We start from the raw sequence: 20000 nt of genomic DNA on the forward strand, positions 1-20000 counted from the left end.
CAGACAGATACATACACACAGTCCACAGACAGATACATACACACAGTCCACAGACAGACACATACACACAGTCCACAGACAGACACATACACACAGTCCACAGACAGATACATACACACAGTCCACAGACAGACACATACACACAGTCCACAGACAGATACATACACACAGTCCACAGACAGATACATACACACAGTCCACAGACAGATACATACACACAGTCCACAGACAGATACATACACACAGTCCATAGACAGATACATACACACAGTCCACAGACAGATACATACACACAGTCCACAAACAGATACATACACACAGTCCATAGACAGATACATACACACAGTCCACAGACAGACACATACACACAGTCCACAGACAGACACATACATACAGTCCACAGACAGACACATACACACAGTCCACAGACAGACACATACACACAGTCCACAGACAGACACATACACACAGTCCACAGACAGACAGACAGACACATACACACAGTCCACAGACAGACAGACACATACACACAGTCCACAGACAGACAGACACATACACACAGTCCACAGACAGACAGACACATACACACAGTCCACAGACAGACAGACAGACACATACATACAGACAGACAGACACATACATACAGTCCACAGACAGACAGACAGACAGACAGACAGACAGACAGACAGACAGACAGACAGAGACAGACAGACACATACACACAGTCCACAGACAGACAGACAAATACATACAGTCCACAGACAGACAGACACATACACACAGTCCACAATTATTTACAGACAGATTATTTCACTTATAATTCACTGTATCACAATTCCAGTGGGGCAGAAGTTTACATACACTAAGTTGACTGTGTCTTTAAACAGCTTGGAAAATTCCAGAAAATTATATCATAGCTTTAGAAGCTTCTGATAGGCGAATTGACATCATTTGAGTCAATTGGAGGTGTATCTGTGGATGTATTTCAAAGCCTACCTTCAAACTCAGTGCCTCTTTGCTTGACGTCATGGGAAAATCAAAAGAAATCAGCCAAGACCTCAGAAAAACAATTGTAGACCTCCACAAGTCTTGTTCATCCTTGGGAGCAATTTCCAAAAGCCTGAAGGTACCATGTTCATCTGTACAAACAATAGTACGGAAGTATAAACACCATGGGACCACTCTAGTGATTAGAGCGTTGGACTAGTAACCGAAACGTTGCAAGTTCGAATCCCCGAGCTGACAAGGTACAAATCTGTCGTTCTGCCCCTGAACAAGGCAGTTAACCCACTGTTCCTAGGCCGTCATTGTAAAATAAGAATTTGTTCTTAACTGACTTGCCTAGTTAAATAAAGGTTAAAAAAATAAAATAACGCTCAGGAAGGAGACGCGTTCTGTCTCCTAGAGATGAACGTACTTTGGTGTGAAAAGTGTAAATCAATCCCAGAACAACAGCAAAGGACCTTGTGAAGATGCTGGAGGAATCAGGTACAAAAGTATCTATATCCACAGTAAAACGAGTCCTATATCGACACAACCTGAAAGGCCGCTCAGCAAGGAAGAAGCCACTGATCCAAAACCGCCAAAAAATAGCCAGACTACGGTTTGCAACTGCACACGGGAACAAAGATCGTACTTTTTGGAGAAATGTCCTCTGGTCTGATGAAACAAAAATAGAACTGTTTGGCCATAATGACCATCGTTATGTTTGGAGGAAAAAGGGGGAGGCTTGCAAGACAAAGAACACCATCCCAACCATGAAGCACAGGGGTGGCAGCATCATGTTGTGGGGGTGCTTTGCTGCAGGAGGGACTGGTGCACTTCATAATTATATGTTGAAGCAACATCTCAAGACATCAGTCAGGAAGTTAAAGCTTGGTGGCAAATGGGTCTTCCAAATGGACAATGACCCCAAGCATACTTCCAAAGTTGTGGCAAAATGGCTTAAGGAAAACAAAGTCAAGGTATTGGAGTGGCCATCACAAATTTGTGGGCAGAACTGAAAAAGCGCATGCGAGCAAAGAGGCCTACAAACCTGACTCAGTTACACCAGCTCTGTCAGGAGGAATGCGCCAAAATTCACCCAACTTATTGTGGGAAGCTTGTGGAAGGCTACCCGAAACGTTTGATCCAAGTTAAACACTTTAAAGACAATGCTACCAAATACTAATTGAGTGTATGTAAACTTCTGACCCACTTGGAATGTGATGAAATAAATAAAAGCTGAAATAAATCATTCTCTCTGCTATTTTTCTGACATTTCACATTCTTAAAATAAAGTGGTGATCCTAACTGACCTAAGACAGGTAATTCTTACTAGAATTGAAAAACTGAGTTTAAATGTATTTGGCTAAGGTGTATGTAAACTTCCGACATACAGTCCACAGACAGACAGACACATACATACATACAGTCCACAGACAGACAGACACATACAGACAGACATACAGTCCACAGACAAAGACAGACAGAGACACAGGCAAAGACAGACAGACAGACACTAACAAACACACACAGACAGACACAGAGACACAAACAGACAGACACTAACAAACACACACAGACAGCCACAGACACAGAGACACAAACAGACAGACACTAATAAACACACACAGACAGACACAGAGAGACAGACACAGACACAAACAGACACAGACATTAACAGACACACAACACATCTCAATACACAAAGACAGAAGCGCACAAATAACACATTCCTGGCTGTTAAAACCTCAAACGTACCAGCAGGAATCATGAGTGAGAGAGTGGTAGCGGAGGCTGACTTGATGACCTTGTTGAGTGGTCTGGACTGGGCGTGTTTGTCTGCGTCTCCAGACAACAGTCTGTGACGGGCCCTCCTAGCTGCCAGGTCACTGATGGCCTTAGGGGTAGAGGGAGAGCTGTCTGCCCCTGAACCACGCTCCCACACATCTCCTGAACTGCCCGCTATGGAGAGAGAGATAAACAGAGGTAAAGGCAGAGGAACCAATACCAGGACAATACTGTAAGACATTTTGTCATGTGAATGGAATCAAAGCAGACACACAGTACATGCATATAGAATATGTTTTGCCAGTTTCTGTTGTTTTCTGTAACATATGGACAATAAAGTTGTATATAAATTGTACTGACGTGTGAGTGTGGCTTTGCTGAGCTGGCTGGCTGTAGAGTCTGGTGTTGTGGGGGACTCGTCCAGTTTCAGCTCTCTCTCCACGGGGAGCTCAGGGATGGAGAGGGGCAGGTCCTCGCTGCGGGGGCCCCTGACTCCACCGGGGGTCTGGCTGAGCAGGCTGGAGCTCCTATGGCTGGGGGCCACCCCTGCTTCCTCCTCTGAGGAGATGGCGAAGCGTGGCATCTCGATGATGGCAGAGCAGCAGCGTCTTCGCACCGTCAGGGGAGGGCTGGAGTCGCTCTCGGTGTGGGACGACTCTGAGACAGACAGACGCTTACGCAGGCTGAGGGAGGCACACAGGGAGGTTACACTTCTGTTGTTGGTAATGGAAGGGACAGACAGCTCATTTAGTAGAAGACTTAAATAATTTGCATAGACTATCAGTAAATGATGCTTTGGAGTCCTCAGAAGAAGCCCCCATACTCACATCTCAGGTGACCCCACCAGCCAGGCGCGGTCTCTGGACTTGAGACTACTGAGGCTGTCAATGCGTTCTCCTCCCTCCTCGCTGAGGCTGCGCTTGGTGGGCGGGGGGGTCCTCTTCTCCTCATGGAGGGATAGACGCTCCATACTGCTGTACACCTAAACACACAGTTTGATTGAAAATGATGTAGTACATGGGGTGCTGTGTGTGTGTGTGTGTGTGTGTGTGTGTGTGTGTGTGTGTGTGTGTGTGTGTGTGTGTGTGTGCTGTTAACCTTGCTGAAGCGGGGCGAGCAGGAGGAGAACTGACGTATCTCTACGTGTTCGTCATCATTGGTGTCGTCTTCATCTTCAGAGTCCAAGTGGTGGTACCTGTCTGAACGGGCTGGAGAGAGAGAGAGAGTAGCATTACACAAGACTACTGGACCGGACTGTCCACTAACTCACTTTCGGGAGTTCTGTTCTATTATTCTAAGTAAGGCTCAGGGTGTTGCTCTAGGTACATTTATATCATGTACAGTAGATGAGACTTACTGTCAAAGTAGCTGGTGTCGTCCTCTGACTCTAGCTGAGGGATGAACTCTGCCTTCTGTCTCAGCAGAGTGTTCCAGTCCAGATTATAGAAGAACCGATGCTGCTTCACCTCAAATGCACTACCTACAACACAGAGACAGAAGGAATGACAAGGAGACCACTGCCTACAACACAGAGACCGAAGGAATGACAAGGAGACCACTGCCTACAACACAGAGACAGAAGGAATGACAAGGAGACCACTGCCTACAACACAGAGACCGAAGGAATGACAAGGAGACCACTGCCTACAACACAGAGACAGAAGGAATGACAAGGAGACCACTGCCTACAACACAGAGACCGAAGGAATGACAAGGAGACCACTGCCTACAACACAGAGACAGAAGGAATGACAAGGAGACCACTGCCTACAACACAGAGACAGAAGGAATGACAAGGAGACCACTGCCTACAACACAGAGACCGAAGGAATGACAAGGAGCCCACTGCCTACAACACAGAGACTGAAGGAATGACAAGGAGACCACTTCCTACAACACAGAGACTGAAGGAATGACAAGGAGCCCACTGCCTACAACACAGAGACAGAAGGAATGACAAGGAGACCACTGCCTACAACACAGAGACTGAAGGAATGACAAGGAGACCACTGCCTACAACACAGAGACTGAAGGAATGACAAGGAGCCCACTGCCTACAACACAGAGACTGAAGGAATGACAAGGAGCCCACTGCCTACAACACAGAGACTGAAGGAATGACAAGGAGACCACTGCCTACAACACAGAGACCGAAGGAATGACAAGGAGACCACTGCCTACAACACAGAGACTGAAGGAATGACAAGGAGACCACTGCCTACAACACAGAGACTGAAGGAATGACAAGGAGACCACTGCCTACAACACAGAGACAGAAGGAATGACAAGGAGACCACTGCCTACAACACAGAGACAGAAGGAATGACAAGGAGACCACTGCCTACAACACAGAGACCGAAGGAATGACAAGGAGCCCACTGCCTACAACACAGAGACAGAAGGAATGACAAGGAGACCACTGCCTACAACACAGAGACTGAAGGAATGACAAGGAGACCACTGCCTACAACACAGAGACTGAAGGAATGACAAGGAGACCACTGCCTACAACACAGAGACCGAAGGAATGACAAGGAGCCCACTGCCTACAACACAGAGACAGAAGGAATGACAAGGAGACCACTGCCTACAACACAGACAGACTGATAAAGACTAAATGACAATCTGACACTGTGTAATGTGAGACGTGCAGGTAGTGTACTTGTTTCGGGTAGTGTACTTGTTTCGGGTAGTGTACTTGTTTCGGGTAGTGTACTTGTTTAGGGGAGTGTACTTGTTTCGGGGAGTGTACTTGTTTCGGGTAGTGTACTTGTTTCGGGTAGTGTACTTGTTTCTATGAGTTCCGCTTGTCAAATAACATGTTCTAATCCATCACCTGTGCCCAGCCTCTCCAGAGGGTTCTGTCTGAGGAGTTTAGAGATGAGGTCCTGGGCATCGTTAGGAAGAGCCTCCTCCTCCTCTGGCCATATGATCTCATCTACAAATAGAGGACGGAGAGCAGACATTGTGGTCAGATGGATTTTTACACAAACGTTTTCAAAACAAAGCAATACTTTTCCCTTCCCTTTTTTTTGTCTGTTAAAAATGCAGACTCCTGTGTGCTGCTGCTCTCTGTGATACTCACCACTGATGACCTGTCCAAAGAGCTCCTCAGGTGTGTCTCCAAAGAAAGGGGCACAGCCCACCAGGAACTCGTAGAGGATGACCCCCATGGCCCACCAGTCTACTGGCCTCCCATAGCCCTGTCTGAGGATCACCTCTGGGGCGATGTACTCTGGTGTACCACACACCTGGTCATACACACAGAGGGGAAGGGTCAAGTATAGGCAGGGAGAAATACACGGCATCTGTCTCCTACAGTACAACGTTGCATTCCCTTAGTCCTTTTGTCTCATATCTGTTGACATACACTTCTGTCATAGACACTGTTATAGATAAGGGAAGAGTGATCAGTGACAGAGTTTGGGTGTTATGTGTTGGGCGCCAGAGGCAGGGGCGGACTGGTCAGCTGGCATTTCGGGCAAATGCTAGATGGGCTGGTCCATTTTGAGCCTAGTGGGCCTGTGTAATTTGTTAATAAAAAAAAAAAATCTGTTATCTGTCAAATAATGCGGTCCTCAAAGAAAAAAAATGGCTCAGTGTGGGGGCCTCTAGGAAAAAAAATGGCCCAGTGTGGGGGCCTCTAGGAAATAAAATGGCCCAGTGTGGGGGCCTCTAGGAAATAAAATGGCCCAGTGTGGGGGCCTCTAGGAAATAAAATGGCCCAGTGTGGGGGCCTCAAGGAAATAAAATGGCCCAGTGTGGGGGCCTCAAGGAAATAAAATGGCCCAGTGTGGGGGCCTCAAGGAAATAAAATGGCCCAGTGTGGGGGCCTCAAGGAAATAAAATGGCCTAGTGTGGGGGCCTCAAGGAAATAAAATGGCCTAGTGTGGGGGCCTCTAGGAAATAAAATGGCCCAGTGTGGGGGCCTCAAGGAAATAAAATGGCCCAGTGTGGGGGCCTCAAGGAAATAAAATGGCCCAGTGTGGGGGCCTCAAGGAAATAAAATGGCCTAGTGTGGGGGCCTCTAGGAAATAAAATGGCCCAGTGTGGGGGCCTCTAGGAAATAAAATGGCCTAGTGTGGGGGCCTCTAGGAAATAAAATGGCCCAGTGTGGGGGCCTCAAGGAAATAAAATGGCCCAGTGTGGGGGCCTCAAGGAAATAAAATGGCCCAGTGTGGGGGCCTCAAGGAAATAAAATGGCCTAGTGTGGGGGCCTCTAGGAAATAAAATGGCCCAGTGTGGGGGCCTCTAGGAAATAAAATGGCCTAGTGTGGGGGCCTCTAGGAAATAAAATGGCCCAGTGTGGGGGCCTCTAGGAAATAAAATGGCCCAGTGTGGGGGCCTCTAGGAAATAAAATGGCCCAGTGTGGGGGCCTCTAGGAAATAAAATGGCCCAGTGTGGGGGCCTCTAGGAAATAAAATGGCCCAGTGTGGGGGCCTCTAGGAAATAAAATGGCCCAGTGTGGGGGCCTCTAGGAAATAAAATGGCCCAGTGTGGGGGCCTCTAGGAAATAAAATGGCCTAGTGTGGGGGCCTCTAGGACATTTTTTGTTCCTAGTCTGCCCCTGGCCAGATGTGTCTCTCTCTCTCTGTACCTGTTTATCCAGGAACTCCCTGGTATCTTTCTCTATGTGTCCTTCATACAGGTTGGTGGTGAGGCTCATCAGACCGATCTTAGACAGCCCAAAGTCCGTCAGCTTGATGTGGCCCATCGACGTGATCAGAAGACTGCAGGAAGGGGGAGAGAGATATGATGTTAGCATCATGAGATAGTGAATAAAGCGTATAGGTCGTGAATCATTAAAGCCCATGAGAAGTATTAATGATAAATGAAAAGTCGTATAACAGGTAAAGCTTTCTTAATAAATGTTTTTATTTTTTCTCCCTTTTTCTCCCCAATTTCGTGATATCCAATTGGTAGTTACAGTGTTGTCCCATCGCTGCAACACCCGTACGGACTCGGGAGAGGCGAAGGTCGAGAGCCATATGTCCTCTGAAACACGACCCTGCCAAGCCTCACTGCTTCTTGACACACTGCTCGCTTAACCTGAAAGCCAGCCGCACCAATGTGTCGGCGGAAACACTGTACAACTGGCAACCGTGTCAGCGTGCGTGCGCCCGGCCCGCCACAGGAGTCGCTAGAGTGTGACGGAGCAAGGACATCCCGGCCGGCCAAACCTTCCAGTCAATTGTGCGTCGCCTCATGGGTCTCCCGGTCGCGGCCGGCTGTGACACAGCCCAGGATGAAACCCGGGTCTGTAGTGACGCCTCAAGCACAGCGATGCAGTATCTCAGATCGCTGCGCCACTCGGGAGGCCACAGTTAAAGCTTCTAGACTAGAGGACAGTGTGTGTGTCTTACTTGTCAGGTTTCAGGTCTCTGTGTACGATGCCGTAGTTGTGGAGGTACTCCAGTGCCAGTACGGTCTCAGCGAAGTACATGCGTGCCATGTCCACGGGCAGAGCTCCGATGTTCTTCAGCAGGGTGGCACAGTCACCACCTAATCAGGGTAGAGACAGTCAGGATACACCCTCATTCACTTCCTAGTCAGGGTAGAGACAGTCAGGATACACCCCCATTCACATACTAGTCAGGGTAGAGACAGTCAGTATACACCCCCATTCACATCCTAATCAGGGTAGAGACAGTCAGGATACACCCCCATTCACTTCCTAGTCAGGGTAGAGACAGTCAGGATACACCCCCATTCACTTCCTAGTCAGGGTAGAGACAGTCAGGATACACCCCCATTCACATCTTAGTCAGGATACACCCCCATTCACTTCCTAGTCAGGGTAGAGACAGTCAGGATACACCCCCATTCACATCTTAGTCAGGGTAGACAGTCAGGATACACCCCCATTCACTTCCTAGTCAGGGTAGAGACAGTCAGTATACACCCCCATTCACTTCCTAGTCAGGGTAGAGACAGTCAGGATACACCCCCATTCACATCTTAGTCAGGGTAGAGACAGTCAGGATACACCCCCATTCACATCCTAGTCAGGGTAGACAGTCAGGATACACCCCCATTCACTTCCTAGTCAGGGTAGACAGTCAGGATACACCCCCATTCACTTAGGTACCCTCCTAGTCAGGTTAGACAGTCAGGATACACCCCCATTCACATTCCTAGTCAGGTTAGAGAGGTTAGAGACAGCCAGTATACACCCCCATTCACTTCCTAGTCAGGGTAGAGACAGTCAGTATACACCCCCATTCACTTCCTAGTCAGGGTAGAGACAGTCAGTATACACCCCCATTCACTTCCTAGTCAGGGTAGAGACAGTCAGTATACACCCCCATTCACTTCCTAGTCAGGGTAGAGACAGTCAGTATACACCCCCATTCATGTATGATCAGCCCTTAACCTCCACATACTCCATGACCATACAGAGGTGTCTGTTGTTCGTGTATGTGTGTATGATCAGCCCTTACCCTCCACATACTCCATGACCATACAGAGGTGTCTGTTGTTCGTGTATGTGTGTATGATCAGCCCTTACCCTCCACATACTCCATGACCATACAGAGGTGTCTGCGTGTCTCGAAGGAGCAGAACATTGAGACCACGAAGGGGTTCTCAGCAAAGGTGAGGATGTCTCTCTCTACGAAGGCCTGCTGGATCTGGTTCCTCAGGATGAGATTCTGCTTGTTGATCTTCTTCATGGCAAAACGTTGACGGGTCTCCTTGTGGCGCACCAGAAACACAGCACTGCAGAGAGAGAGAGAGATAGAAGGGGAGGGCCAGGGGGGAGAGAGAGAGCGAGTGAGTGAGAGAGAGAGAGAGAGAGAGAGAGAGAGAGAGAGAGAGAGAGAGAGAGAGAAGGGGGGGGCACCCACACCGATCCCGTGGAGTCAATCTAAGGTCTTATTTAGGTACAAGTCTGTCTCTCTGTCTGTCGCTCTGTCTCTCTCGCTATGTCTTACCCATAGGCCCCGTTGCTGATGAGCTTGATGTTCTCAAAGTCCTCCTCCCGTGGGGCTTTGGTTTTAGGGGGAGCTACTACAGGCACGGTGGGCCCTCGACTATCCACAGCGTCGTCTGTCTCTGGTGTGTCTGGGTTCCCACTGTCGTAGCTGCTCAGCTGCGCCATCTCCTTCAGAGGATCTCTGGTGAGACCCAGTTGGCTGATGATGTAACGGGGAATGTCTGACTTGATGCCCTGGCCCTCCTTGGCATGGCCCTCTGCTGCTTCCAAAAGATGGTAGAACTCCTCTGGGTCAAACTCCTGCAGAGTGAAGGGGGGTGGGGGGTAGAATGTGGGTGAGGAAGAGAAAAGGAAGGGGGGAGGTAGAGAAGAGTGTGTTAAAATCAGCCAATGCAATAGAGGTTGGAATGTGTGTGTGTTTGTAGTGGCTCAACCTGAGGGGGAACCTGAACATGTCAAAAAGAGGTTATGGATTACAAAATAATACACAACATTGGACACTGCACTGTACTGAACAACATCGGATAGCAGCACTGTACTGTAGGTGAACAATCGTTTGTTTCCTTGTCCTCTGACAAAGACAGAGGCTCTCTCAGTCTACCCCCTCCACTACAGTCTACCCTCCTCCACCCCAGTTTACCCCCCTCCACCCGTCTACCCCCCTCCACCCCAGTTTACCCCCATCCACCCCAGTTTACCCCCACCACCCCAGTTTACCCCACTCCACCCCAGCTTACCCTCCTCCACCCCAGTCTACCCCCTCCACCCCAGTCTACCCCCCTTCACCCCAGTCTACCCCCCTTCACCCCAGTCTGCCCCCCTCCACCCTAGTCTACTGTACAGCTCCCCTCCACCCTAGTCTACTGTACAGCTCCCCTCCACCCTAGTCTACTGTACAGCTCCCCTCCACCCTAGTCTACCCCCCTCCACCCCAGCTTATCCCCCACCACCCCAGTCTACCCCCCTCCACCCCAGTCTACCCCCTCCACCACCCCAGCCTACACCCCACCACCCCAGTCTACCCTCCACCACCCCAGTCTACCCTCCACCACCCCAGTCTACACCCCACCACCCCAGTCTACCCTCCACCACCCCAGTCTACCCCCGTCTACCCCCCCACCCAGTCTACCTCCGTCTACCCCCCCCCCACCCAGTCTACCCCACTCCACCCCAGTCTACCCCCCCACCCAGTCTACCCCCGTCTACCCCCCCCACCCAGTCTACCCCACTCCACCCCAGTCTACCCCACTCCACCAGTCTACCCTCCACCACCCCAGTTTACCCTCCACCACCCCAGTCTACCCTCCACCACCCCAGTCTACCCTCCACCACCCCAGTCTACCCCCTCCACCCCAGTCTACCCCCCTCCACCCCAGTCTACCCTCCTTCCACCCCACCATCTCTCTTCAAGCTGTGTGTGCATCCATTTGTAAAAACCCATCTTGTGTGTTGTCATATCATCGGCTGCATGTGATTAGTCAAAAACACAGACGTGAGCACTGGGGCAGCCTCCCTATCCTCCCTCCCTCCCTCCCTCCCTCCCTCCCTCCCTCCCTCTCATTCCCTTCCTCCCTCTCATTCCCTTCCTCCCTCTCATTCCCTTCCTCCCTCTCATTCCCTTCCTCCCTCTCTCTCTCTCTCTCTCATTCCCTCCCTCCCATCTCCAGAGAGAGGGATGAGGTGGAGGTAAGGTTCCAGCTGCTTAGCCATGAAGGAGGAGGGGGGATGATGAAGCACCGTCTCTACCCCCACTCCCCTCGCCCCGGCTGGGCAGAGAGCAGCAGCGTGCTGGGGCTGTTGGAGAGAAGGAGCTGGGAGGCTGGATGGATGGAAGCCCTTATGGGTGATACATAAACATGTGTTGTAGGCTGTTTCATGTGAGCTGCATCTGTCTCTGAGGACAGAGGACAGTAAATACAGTGGCATGCTTGAGTTACCACACAATTAGGAGTACATCTTTTTAATTTCCCTTGCTGAGTGACTAGGTGGCGTATTAACTATGGGAGGAAAATGACTGGCTTGCAAACCGGAAGCAATTTATGAAAAAATTAAGAAAAGGATTTGAAAACGAGTCATTATTCACAGCGGTAAACCCTGATAGACACTCATAATTTATCTTCCTCAGCACTTAGGATTTTCATTCATTTGAAGGAAACATTGTTGGGAAACATCTCCGAATATTCCCCGTCTCCCCCCTCATGTTCCTCTTACCAGACATTCTAACAGGCGTGCAGGGCGAGCGATGACGATCATCAGCTTCCTAACCAGCTGGGTGACGAAGGTAACCTCCACACTCTCCGAGCGCTCGTGAGCCTAGACATCAACCCAGAGAGGACAGCAGAGTAAGAAGAGCACACCGGTGGTATCAACCATCAGTACAACCTGAAGGGGCTAGAAGATAGTTATTAGTCTACACACTATCACTTGTTTTGTACACTGCTGCTACTCGCTGTTTATTATCTATGCAAAGTCACTTCACCCCTACCTCCATGTAAAAATGACCTCGACTAACCTGTACCCCCACACATTGACTCGGTACCGGTACCCCCTGTATATAGCCTCGTTATTGTTATTCGTATTGTGTTACTTTTTATTATTTTTTACTTTAGTTTATTTAGTCAATATTTTCTTAACTCTTTCTTGAACTGCACTATTGGTTAAGGATTTAACCAACAGTGCATTTCACAGTAAGGTCTACACTTGTTGTATTCGGCGCATGTGACAAATAAAGTTTGATTAGATAGTTTACACCAGGCATGGGCAACTGGCGGCCCCCACCCCTCAGTCAGGGTCTCAACTTACTGTTGAGCGGTACAGTAGAATAGTAGAATACACAAGGTGCAATTTCTACATGTGGTTATGCATCAACAGTTTCTCTCTTGTTATGTCAGTCACGGACAGTCAGTCAATTAGCCACGTCAGCTAACATGTTTTAGACTGGTAAAGTTAGTCTAGCGACCAGCTATCTAAACTTGTAGTAGGCCTAATCATGGTCCAATTACCAATCGGGGTTCCCCCAATTACTTTTTGGGGTCACTTTTTTTTAGGCAGGTAGCTAGACAGGCAGACCAGACAGGCAGCAGAGGCCCCAGGGGCTCAAATCAACCCCTGAATAATTGATGAAGGTAATGAAAGCTGCAAAGTGCTGGAGGTGGAGGGAGGAATGGAGGGAGGAATGGAGGGAGAGGGTGATCTCCTACCTAATGGGGCAGCAGTGGGACTGTCATTCATGCTCACAGCCGCTAATTAACCACACTGTGTGTGTGTGTGTGTGACAGCATATGTGTGTGTGAGAAACAGTATACGTGTGTGTGAGAGACAGTATACGTGTGTGTGAGAGACAGTCTACGTGTGTGAGAGACAGTCTACGTGTGTGAGAGACAGTCTACGTGTGTGTGAGAGACAGTCTACGTGTGTGTGAGAGACAGTCTACGTGTGTGTGAGAGACAGTCTACGTGTGTGTGAGAGACAGTCTACGTGTGTGTGAGAGACAGTCTACGTGTGTGTGAGAGACCGTCTACGTGTGTGTGAGAGACCGTCTACGTGTGTGTGAGAGACCGTCTACGTGTGTGTGAGAGACAGTCTACGTGTGTGTGAGAGACCGTCTACGTGTGTGTGAGAGACAGTCTACGTGTGTGTGAGAGACAGTCTACGTGTGTGTGAGAGACAGTCTACGTGTGTGTGAGAGACAGTCTACGTGTGTGTGAGATAGTTTGTGTGTTTGTGTGTGTGTGAGAGACAGTCGGTGCGTGTGAGAGAGTCTGTGTGTGGGAGAGACAGTATACGTGTGTGTGAGAGACAGTCTACGTGTGTGAGAGACAGTATACGTGTGTGTGAGATAGTGTGTGTGTGTGTTTGTGTGTGTGTGAGAAACAGTCTACGTGCGTGTGAGAGACAGTCTACATTTGTGTGTGTGTTTTTGTGTGTGTGAGAGACAGTCTATGTGTGTGAGATAGTTTGTGTGTGTGTGTTTGTGTGTGTGTGAGAGAACAGTGTCTCTGTATTTGATTGTCTTCTAAACTGCCTGTAAGACGCTGTAACTGTGAGCGATGGCCAGCCAGCCACAGGACTACCTATGACACACTGTGACCGATGGACAGTGCTGAGCTGAGGTTACCCTGGGGTCCTCCACGGGGCCAGAGGTGGGGGTTGCTATGGTGACAGGTCACTGAGGCCTGGGGTAGAGGTGGACGTTAAGGTGGATGAGGTGGTCTCCTGTGAGGTTTTTAATGGTGTCCCTATGTGGGGTGGATTGGATGGCCTGGCTAGAGGAGGGTTACAGTAGTGGCCTGGAGCTCTGACAGGACAGAGACAGACAGAGAGGGAAAAGACAATGAAGAAGAGCACTGATGACCACCACTGGCTGACAACACAAACTCACTGACTGCAAGAGAGAGAGCGTTAATGTACGGTGTCAAATATCATACACTGAATCATCGTAGTGAGTTGTGTACCAGACACAATACTTCAACAGGTCTGTGCTCCTTTTCAAGCCAAAAAAGTGAACATATACATTACCGTTGGTTACTTAATGAACAAACTCTCACAATCCCATACCTGTCCCTCACAGATATACCTGTAACAAACCACGATGATCCAGCAGAGACCAGCACCCTGACCTCAATCCAAACATCACCCCCCCAACTGCAAGCAGACAAGACCCGAGACTCAACTGGAAAAGCGTTGTGATCCCATGTGAGTGTACTCCACTCTCTCCTCCAGCGCCTCTGCTCCTCCTCATGTTGCAGCACCTCCTCTTCCTCTAGCCTCCTCTGCCATGACACGCCAGACATTGTCCAGAGAATGAAACAACAGGAAAACAAACGGGATGTTGTCTTTCCAGATCCCTCCTCTCCGGGTACCTGTTCAACGCCTCATCTTCTCCACGGCACGTTTATATCGCCGCCACCTGCCGCGCTCCGCTCTGCGCCCCAACCCTGTCGCCCAATTAGTGCCCTGGAGGTGATGTCATCGCACTCCTTCTCTCTGTTCTCTCTTGTTCTGCAACGTTCTCTCTGTTCTCTCTTGTTCTGCTACGTTCTCTCTGTTCTCTCTTGTTCTGCTACGTTCTCTCTGTTCTCTCTTGTTCTGCTACAACGTTCTCTCTTGTTCTGCTACAACGTTCTCTCTGTTCCGTTCTCCAGATATGGCCAGAGTGTGGTTGTCGTGGGGTTAATACTCTGTCTGCTGCGCTCTCACACACTAACCACATTTCAACAGGCATCAAGCCCTAACGTGGGATGGTTTAAACAGCCAATCCAAGACCGGAAAACTCCCTGCAGACCCCTCCTTCTATGGCTTCATCCTTCCCTTCGTCCCCCCGTCTCGCTCTCAGTGCACCCCTCCTCCTGGGTGTCTGGGAGAGTCATCCGTCACCCTCGCTGGCTGCTGGGGTGTGAAATTAGAATCAGGGAGAGGAAAGGGAGACACACACCCCAGCTTCGACTGGGGGGGGGGGGGGGGGGGGGGGCGGTACGAGGCCACTGCGAGCAATACTGTCACAGCCCCCCGAGCTAATGAAGGTATCACTGACATCACACACCATGGAATGTCCCTGAAACCCTAACACAGACATCACCAACCCATCTTGTGACTAACATATCGGAGGCAGGTGTGGGGGGGCTGTGCCTCATATAAACAGAAAGAGAGAGAGGGAGGGATGGAGCGAGGGAGGGATAGAGAGAGGGAGGGAGGGTGTTTATGTGTTTCTGATGGACTAAACGGGTCAAAGTGGCCTCCTGACAGACTTAATGATGATGAGTGAGCACCTTATTGAAACTATATGTGACGGGTGAACAAACAGGACTCACATGATTTCTGTCTCCGGTATCTAAATTAACACGAGTTGGACGATATCTTCACTTAATAGATTATTCTAATGGATGTTAGTGAAACTCAGAAAATACCGCTAGAATCCCCCAAATGAAAACAACACAGTCTACTTACATCTTGCAGTAGTTTCTCCAGGTTCTCCTGCAGTTCGTAAAAGTAGCGTGACGTGATGCAGCCCTCTCGGCTTTTAACCAGGCAGTCTCTGGACAGCTCTATGACCTGGTGATGGATGAAGCTGAGGACCCCGTCGGCCAGGGGCATCACCTTGTCAGGGGCCGAGGACGACAGGAAGTCAGCCAGACGGTCCTCCATTTGAGCCGTGGCCTGGAGGAGGAGGGGGGTAGAAATGAGTCACACATACAGCCCCTACCACACAGCTATATTACAATGGAAAAGCCATTTGAAGGACTGTCATAAAATGGTTAATATTTTAATTACAGGTATTTCATTCCTGAATGTATTGATGTCAAATAAGTCATAATAAACAAATGAATAAAGAGTTTGTCCTGGTTGGTCGGTACCTTGGGAAAGCGCTCCTTGTAGACATGGTTCATCATGACGACCTCATGGTCAAAAGAGATGGGTGAGCGACCAGGGCTGAAAGCACACAGACACACAGAGATGAGTGGAGGTCAGTCCTCTGTAGCTCAGTTGGTAGAGCATGGTGCTCGTAGCGCCATGGTAGTGGGTTTGATTACCGGGACCACACATATCTAAAATGGATGACTTTATCTAAAGCATGACTTTGTGTCGCTTTGGATAAAAGCATCTGCTAAATGGAATATATTATTATTTTGATATATTAAAAGACTGTAGCTCAGTGGTCTACACCAGTCCAGAGAGACTAGCATACTGCATGGGAGTAGGGGTCTGTATTCTACACCGGTCCAGAGAGACTAGCATACTGCATGGGAGTAGGGGTCTGTATTCTACACCGGTCCAGAGAGACTAGCATACTGCATGGGAGTAGGGGTCTGTATTCTACACCGGTCCAGAGAGACTAGCATACTGCATGGGAGTAGGGGTCTGTATTCTACACCAGTCCAGAGAGACTAGCATACTGCATGGGAGTAGGGGTCTGTATTCTACACTGGTCCAGAGAGACTAGCATACTGCATGGGAGTAGGGGTCTGTATTCTACACCGGTCCAGAGAGACTAGCATACTGCATGGGAGTAGGGGTCTGTATTCTACACCGGTCCAGAGAGACTAGCATACTGCATGGGAGTAGCGGTCTGTATTCTACACCGGTCCAGAGAGACTAGCATACTGCATGGGAGTAGGGGTCTGTATTCTACACCAGTCCAGAGAGACTAGCATACTGCATGGGAGTAGGGGTCTGTATTCTACACCGGTCCAGAGAGACTAGCATACTGCATGGGAGTAGGGGTCTGTATTCTACACCGGTCCAGAGAGACTAGCATACTGCATGGGAGTAGGGGTCTGTATTCTACACCGGTCCAGAGAGACTAGCATACTGCATGGGAGTAGGGGTCTGTATTCTACACCGGTCCAGAGAGACTAGCATACTGCATGGGAGTAGGGGTCTGTATTCTACACCGGTCCAGAGAGACTAGCATACTGCATGGGAGTAGGGGTCTGTATTCTACACCGGTCCAGAGAGACTAGCATACTGCATGGGAGTAGGGGTCTGTATTCTACACCGGTCCAGAGAGACTAGCATACTGCATGGGAGTAGGGGTCTGTATTCTACACCGGTCCAGAGAGACTAGCATACTGCATGGGAGTAGGGGTCTGTATTCTACACCGGTCCAGAGAGACTAGCATACTGCATGGGAGTAGGGGTCTGTATTCTACACCGGTCCAGAGAGACTAGCATACTGCATGGGAGTAGGGGTCTGTATTCTACACCGGTCCAGAGAGACTAGCATACTGCATGGGAGTAGGGGTCTGTATTCTACACCAGTCCAGAGAGACTAGCATACTGCATGGGAGTAGGGGTCTGTATTCTACACCGGTCCAGAGAGACTAGCATACTGCATGGGAGTAGGGGTCTGTATTCTACACCGGTCCAGAGAGACTAGCATACTGCATGGGAGTAGGGGTCTGTATTCTACACCGGTCCAGAGAGACTAGCATACTGCATGGGAGTAGGGGTCTGTATTCTACACCGGTCCAGAGAGACTAGCATACTGCATGGGAGTAGGGGTCTGTATTCTACACCGGTCCAGAGAGACTAGCATACTGCATGGGAGTAGGGGTCTGTATTCTACACCGGTCCAGAGAGACTAGCATACTGCATGGGAGTAGGGGTCTGTATTCTACACCGGTCCAGAGAGACTAGCATACTGCATGGGAGTAGGGGTCTGTATTCTACACCGGTCCAGAGAGACTAGCATACTGCATGGGAGTAGGGGTCTGTATTCTACACCGGTCCAGAGAGACTAGCATACTGCATGGGAGTAGGGGTCTGTATTCTACACCGGTCCAGAGAGACTAGCATACTGCATGGGAGTAGGGGTCTGTATTCTACACCGGTCCAGAGAGACTAGCATACTGCATGGGAGTAGCGGTCTGTATTCTACACCGGTCCAGAGAGACTAGCATACTGCATGGGAGTAGGGGTCTGTATTCTACACCGGTCCAGAGAGACTAGCATACTGCATGGGAGTAGGGGTCTGTATTCTACACCGGTCCAGAGAGACTAGCATACTGCATGGGAGTAGGGGTCTGTATTCTACACCGGTCCAGAGAGACTAGCATACTGCATGGGAGTAGGGGTCTGTATTCTACACCGGTCCAGAGAGACTAGCATACTGCATGGGAGTAGGGGTCTGTATTCTACACCGGTCCAGAGAGACTAGCATACTGCATGGGAGTAGGGGTCTGTATTCTACACCGGTCCAGAGAGACTAGCATACTGCATGGGAGTAGGGGTCTGTATTCTACACCGGTCCAGAGAGACTAGCATACTGCATGGGAGTAGGGGTCTGTATTCTACACCGGTCCAGAGAGACTAGCATACTGCATGGGAGTAGGGGTCTGTATTCTACACGAGTCCGGAGAGACTAGCATACTGCATGGGAGTAGGGGTCTGTATTCTACACGAGTCCGGAGAGACTAGCATACTGCATGGGAGTAGGGGTCTGTATTCTCCAGTATACACTAGGGCAGGAGGCACCAACGTTTCGTGGCGGGGGACGTTGATGTTATATTTGCGATTGTTTCTACAGATCTAAAACTAGGCATACATGCGTGATGCTTTAGGCTAGAAACAAGCTGTAAAACACCAGATTAAGACGTGACTCTGATGCACATGGGAAGCTGAGCTAGGACCTTCTAATGCACATGGGAAGCTGAGCTAGGACCTTCTAATGCACATGGGAAGCTGAGCTAGGACCTTCTAATGCACATGGGAAGCTAAGCTAGGACCTTCTAATGCACATGGGAAGCCGAGCTAGGGCCTTCTAATGCACATGGGAAGCCGAGCTAGGACCTTCTAATGCACATGGGAAGCCGAGCTAGGACCTTCTAATGCACATGGGAAGCCGAGCTAGGACCTTCTAATGCACATGGGAAGCCGAGCTAGGACCTTCTAATGCACATGGGAAGCCGAGCTAGGACTTTCTCATGTACATGGGAAGCTGAGCTAGGACTTTCTCATGTACATGGGAAGCTGAGCTAGGACCTTCTAATGCACATGGGAAGCTGAGCTAGGACCTTCTAATGCACATGGGAAGCTGAGCTAGGACCTTCTCATGTACATGGGAAGCTGAGCTAGGACCTTCTCATGTACATGGGAAGCTGAGCTAGGACCTTCTCATGTACATGGGAAGCTGAGCTAGGACCTTCTAAAGTCCAGGAGTCAAAGAAATTACACTTTGCTTGGGAAGTACTCTTTTACAATGTGTGACTCTGTCGCTATCAATTGATCTATTCACTTTCTGTAAAAGAGAATATGTATAATTAAATTGATAGTTCATATAAATGATAATAATAAACCATTTGGCAGCGGAATAACATTTGGGGAAATCGGGTCTAAAATGTATTTTCTTTCTCCATTATTATGATTAAATAGCCTACCTAAAACTAGGTAGAATGGCAGGAAATTACCTTCAAAACAACAACATCTTCTAAGGTCCCTTAAATGATAATAATTCTACTGCTGGTTATTTAATATGTCATTTTAAATGTGAAAATGGGGGAAAAGGTTGGGAACCCCTGCACTGGGGAACCAGAAGTCATATATGTCCCTGAGCTGCAGTACAGTACATTACAGATGGGAGCTGCCAGTCCCACACTTCCAGTACAGCAGGGATTTGGTGTCACTGAGCTCTTAGGTCAGAAACACAGACATCATGGACATAGATACATGGAGGCACACACATGGTAGGGCTGCGCACACACATGGTAGGGCTGCGCACACACATGGTAGGGCTGCGCACACACATGGTAGGGCTGCGCACACACATGGTAGGGCTGCGCACACACATGGTAGGGC

General features: G+C 49.4%; 1 protein-coding gene across 1 annotated transcript in view; it reads right to left on the reverse strand.

The window, feature by feature from the left end:
- The window catches only part of LOC120054354 (microtubule-associated serine/threonine-protein kinase 2-like), a 43289-nt gene that overhangs the window by 4482 nt on the left and 18807 nt on the right, over window positions 1-20000 (reverse strand). The window contains exons 5-18 of the mRNA XM_039001763.1: window positions 16061-16136; window positions 15654-15863; window positions 11919-12020; window positions 9706-10007; window positions 9282-9490; window positions 8137-8275; window positions 7371-7503; window positions 5858-6023; window positions 5609-5710; window positions 4130-4252; window positions 3871-3980; window positions 3600-3754; window positions 3133-3455; window positions 2743-2946 (exon numbers count right to left, since the gene is read on the reverse strand). Coding sequence (XP_038857691.1) covers window positions 2743-2946; window positions 3133-3455; window positions 3600-3754; window positions 3871-3980; window positions 4130-4252; window positions 5609-5710; window positions 5858-6023; window positions 7371-7503; window positions 8137-8275; window positions 9282-9490; window positions 9706-10007; window positions 11919-12020; window positions 15654-15863; window positions 16061-16136 — 2354 coding nt within the window. The remainder of the gene's footprint in view (window positions 1-2742; window positions 2947-3132; window positions 3456-3599; window positions 3755-3870; window positions 3981-4129; window positions 4253-5608; window positions 5711-5857; window positions 6024-7370; window positions 7504-8136; window positions 8276-9281; window positions 9491-9705; window positions 10008-11918; window positions 12021-15653; window positions 15864-16060; window positions 16137-20000) is intronic.

Source organism: Salvelinus namaycush, chromosome 10, assembly GCF_016432855.1.
Source record: "Salvelinus namaycush isolate Seneca chromosome 10, SaNama_1.0, whole genome shotgun sequence".
NCBI classification, from domain to species: domain Eukaryota; kingdom Metazoa; phylum Chordata; class Actinopteri; order Salmoniformes; family Salmonidae; genus Salvelinus; species Salvelinus namaycush.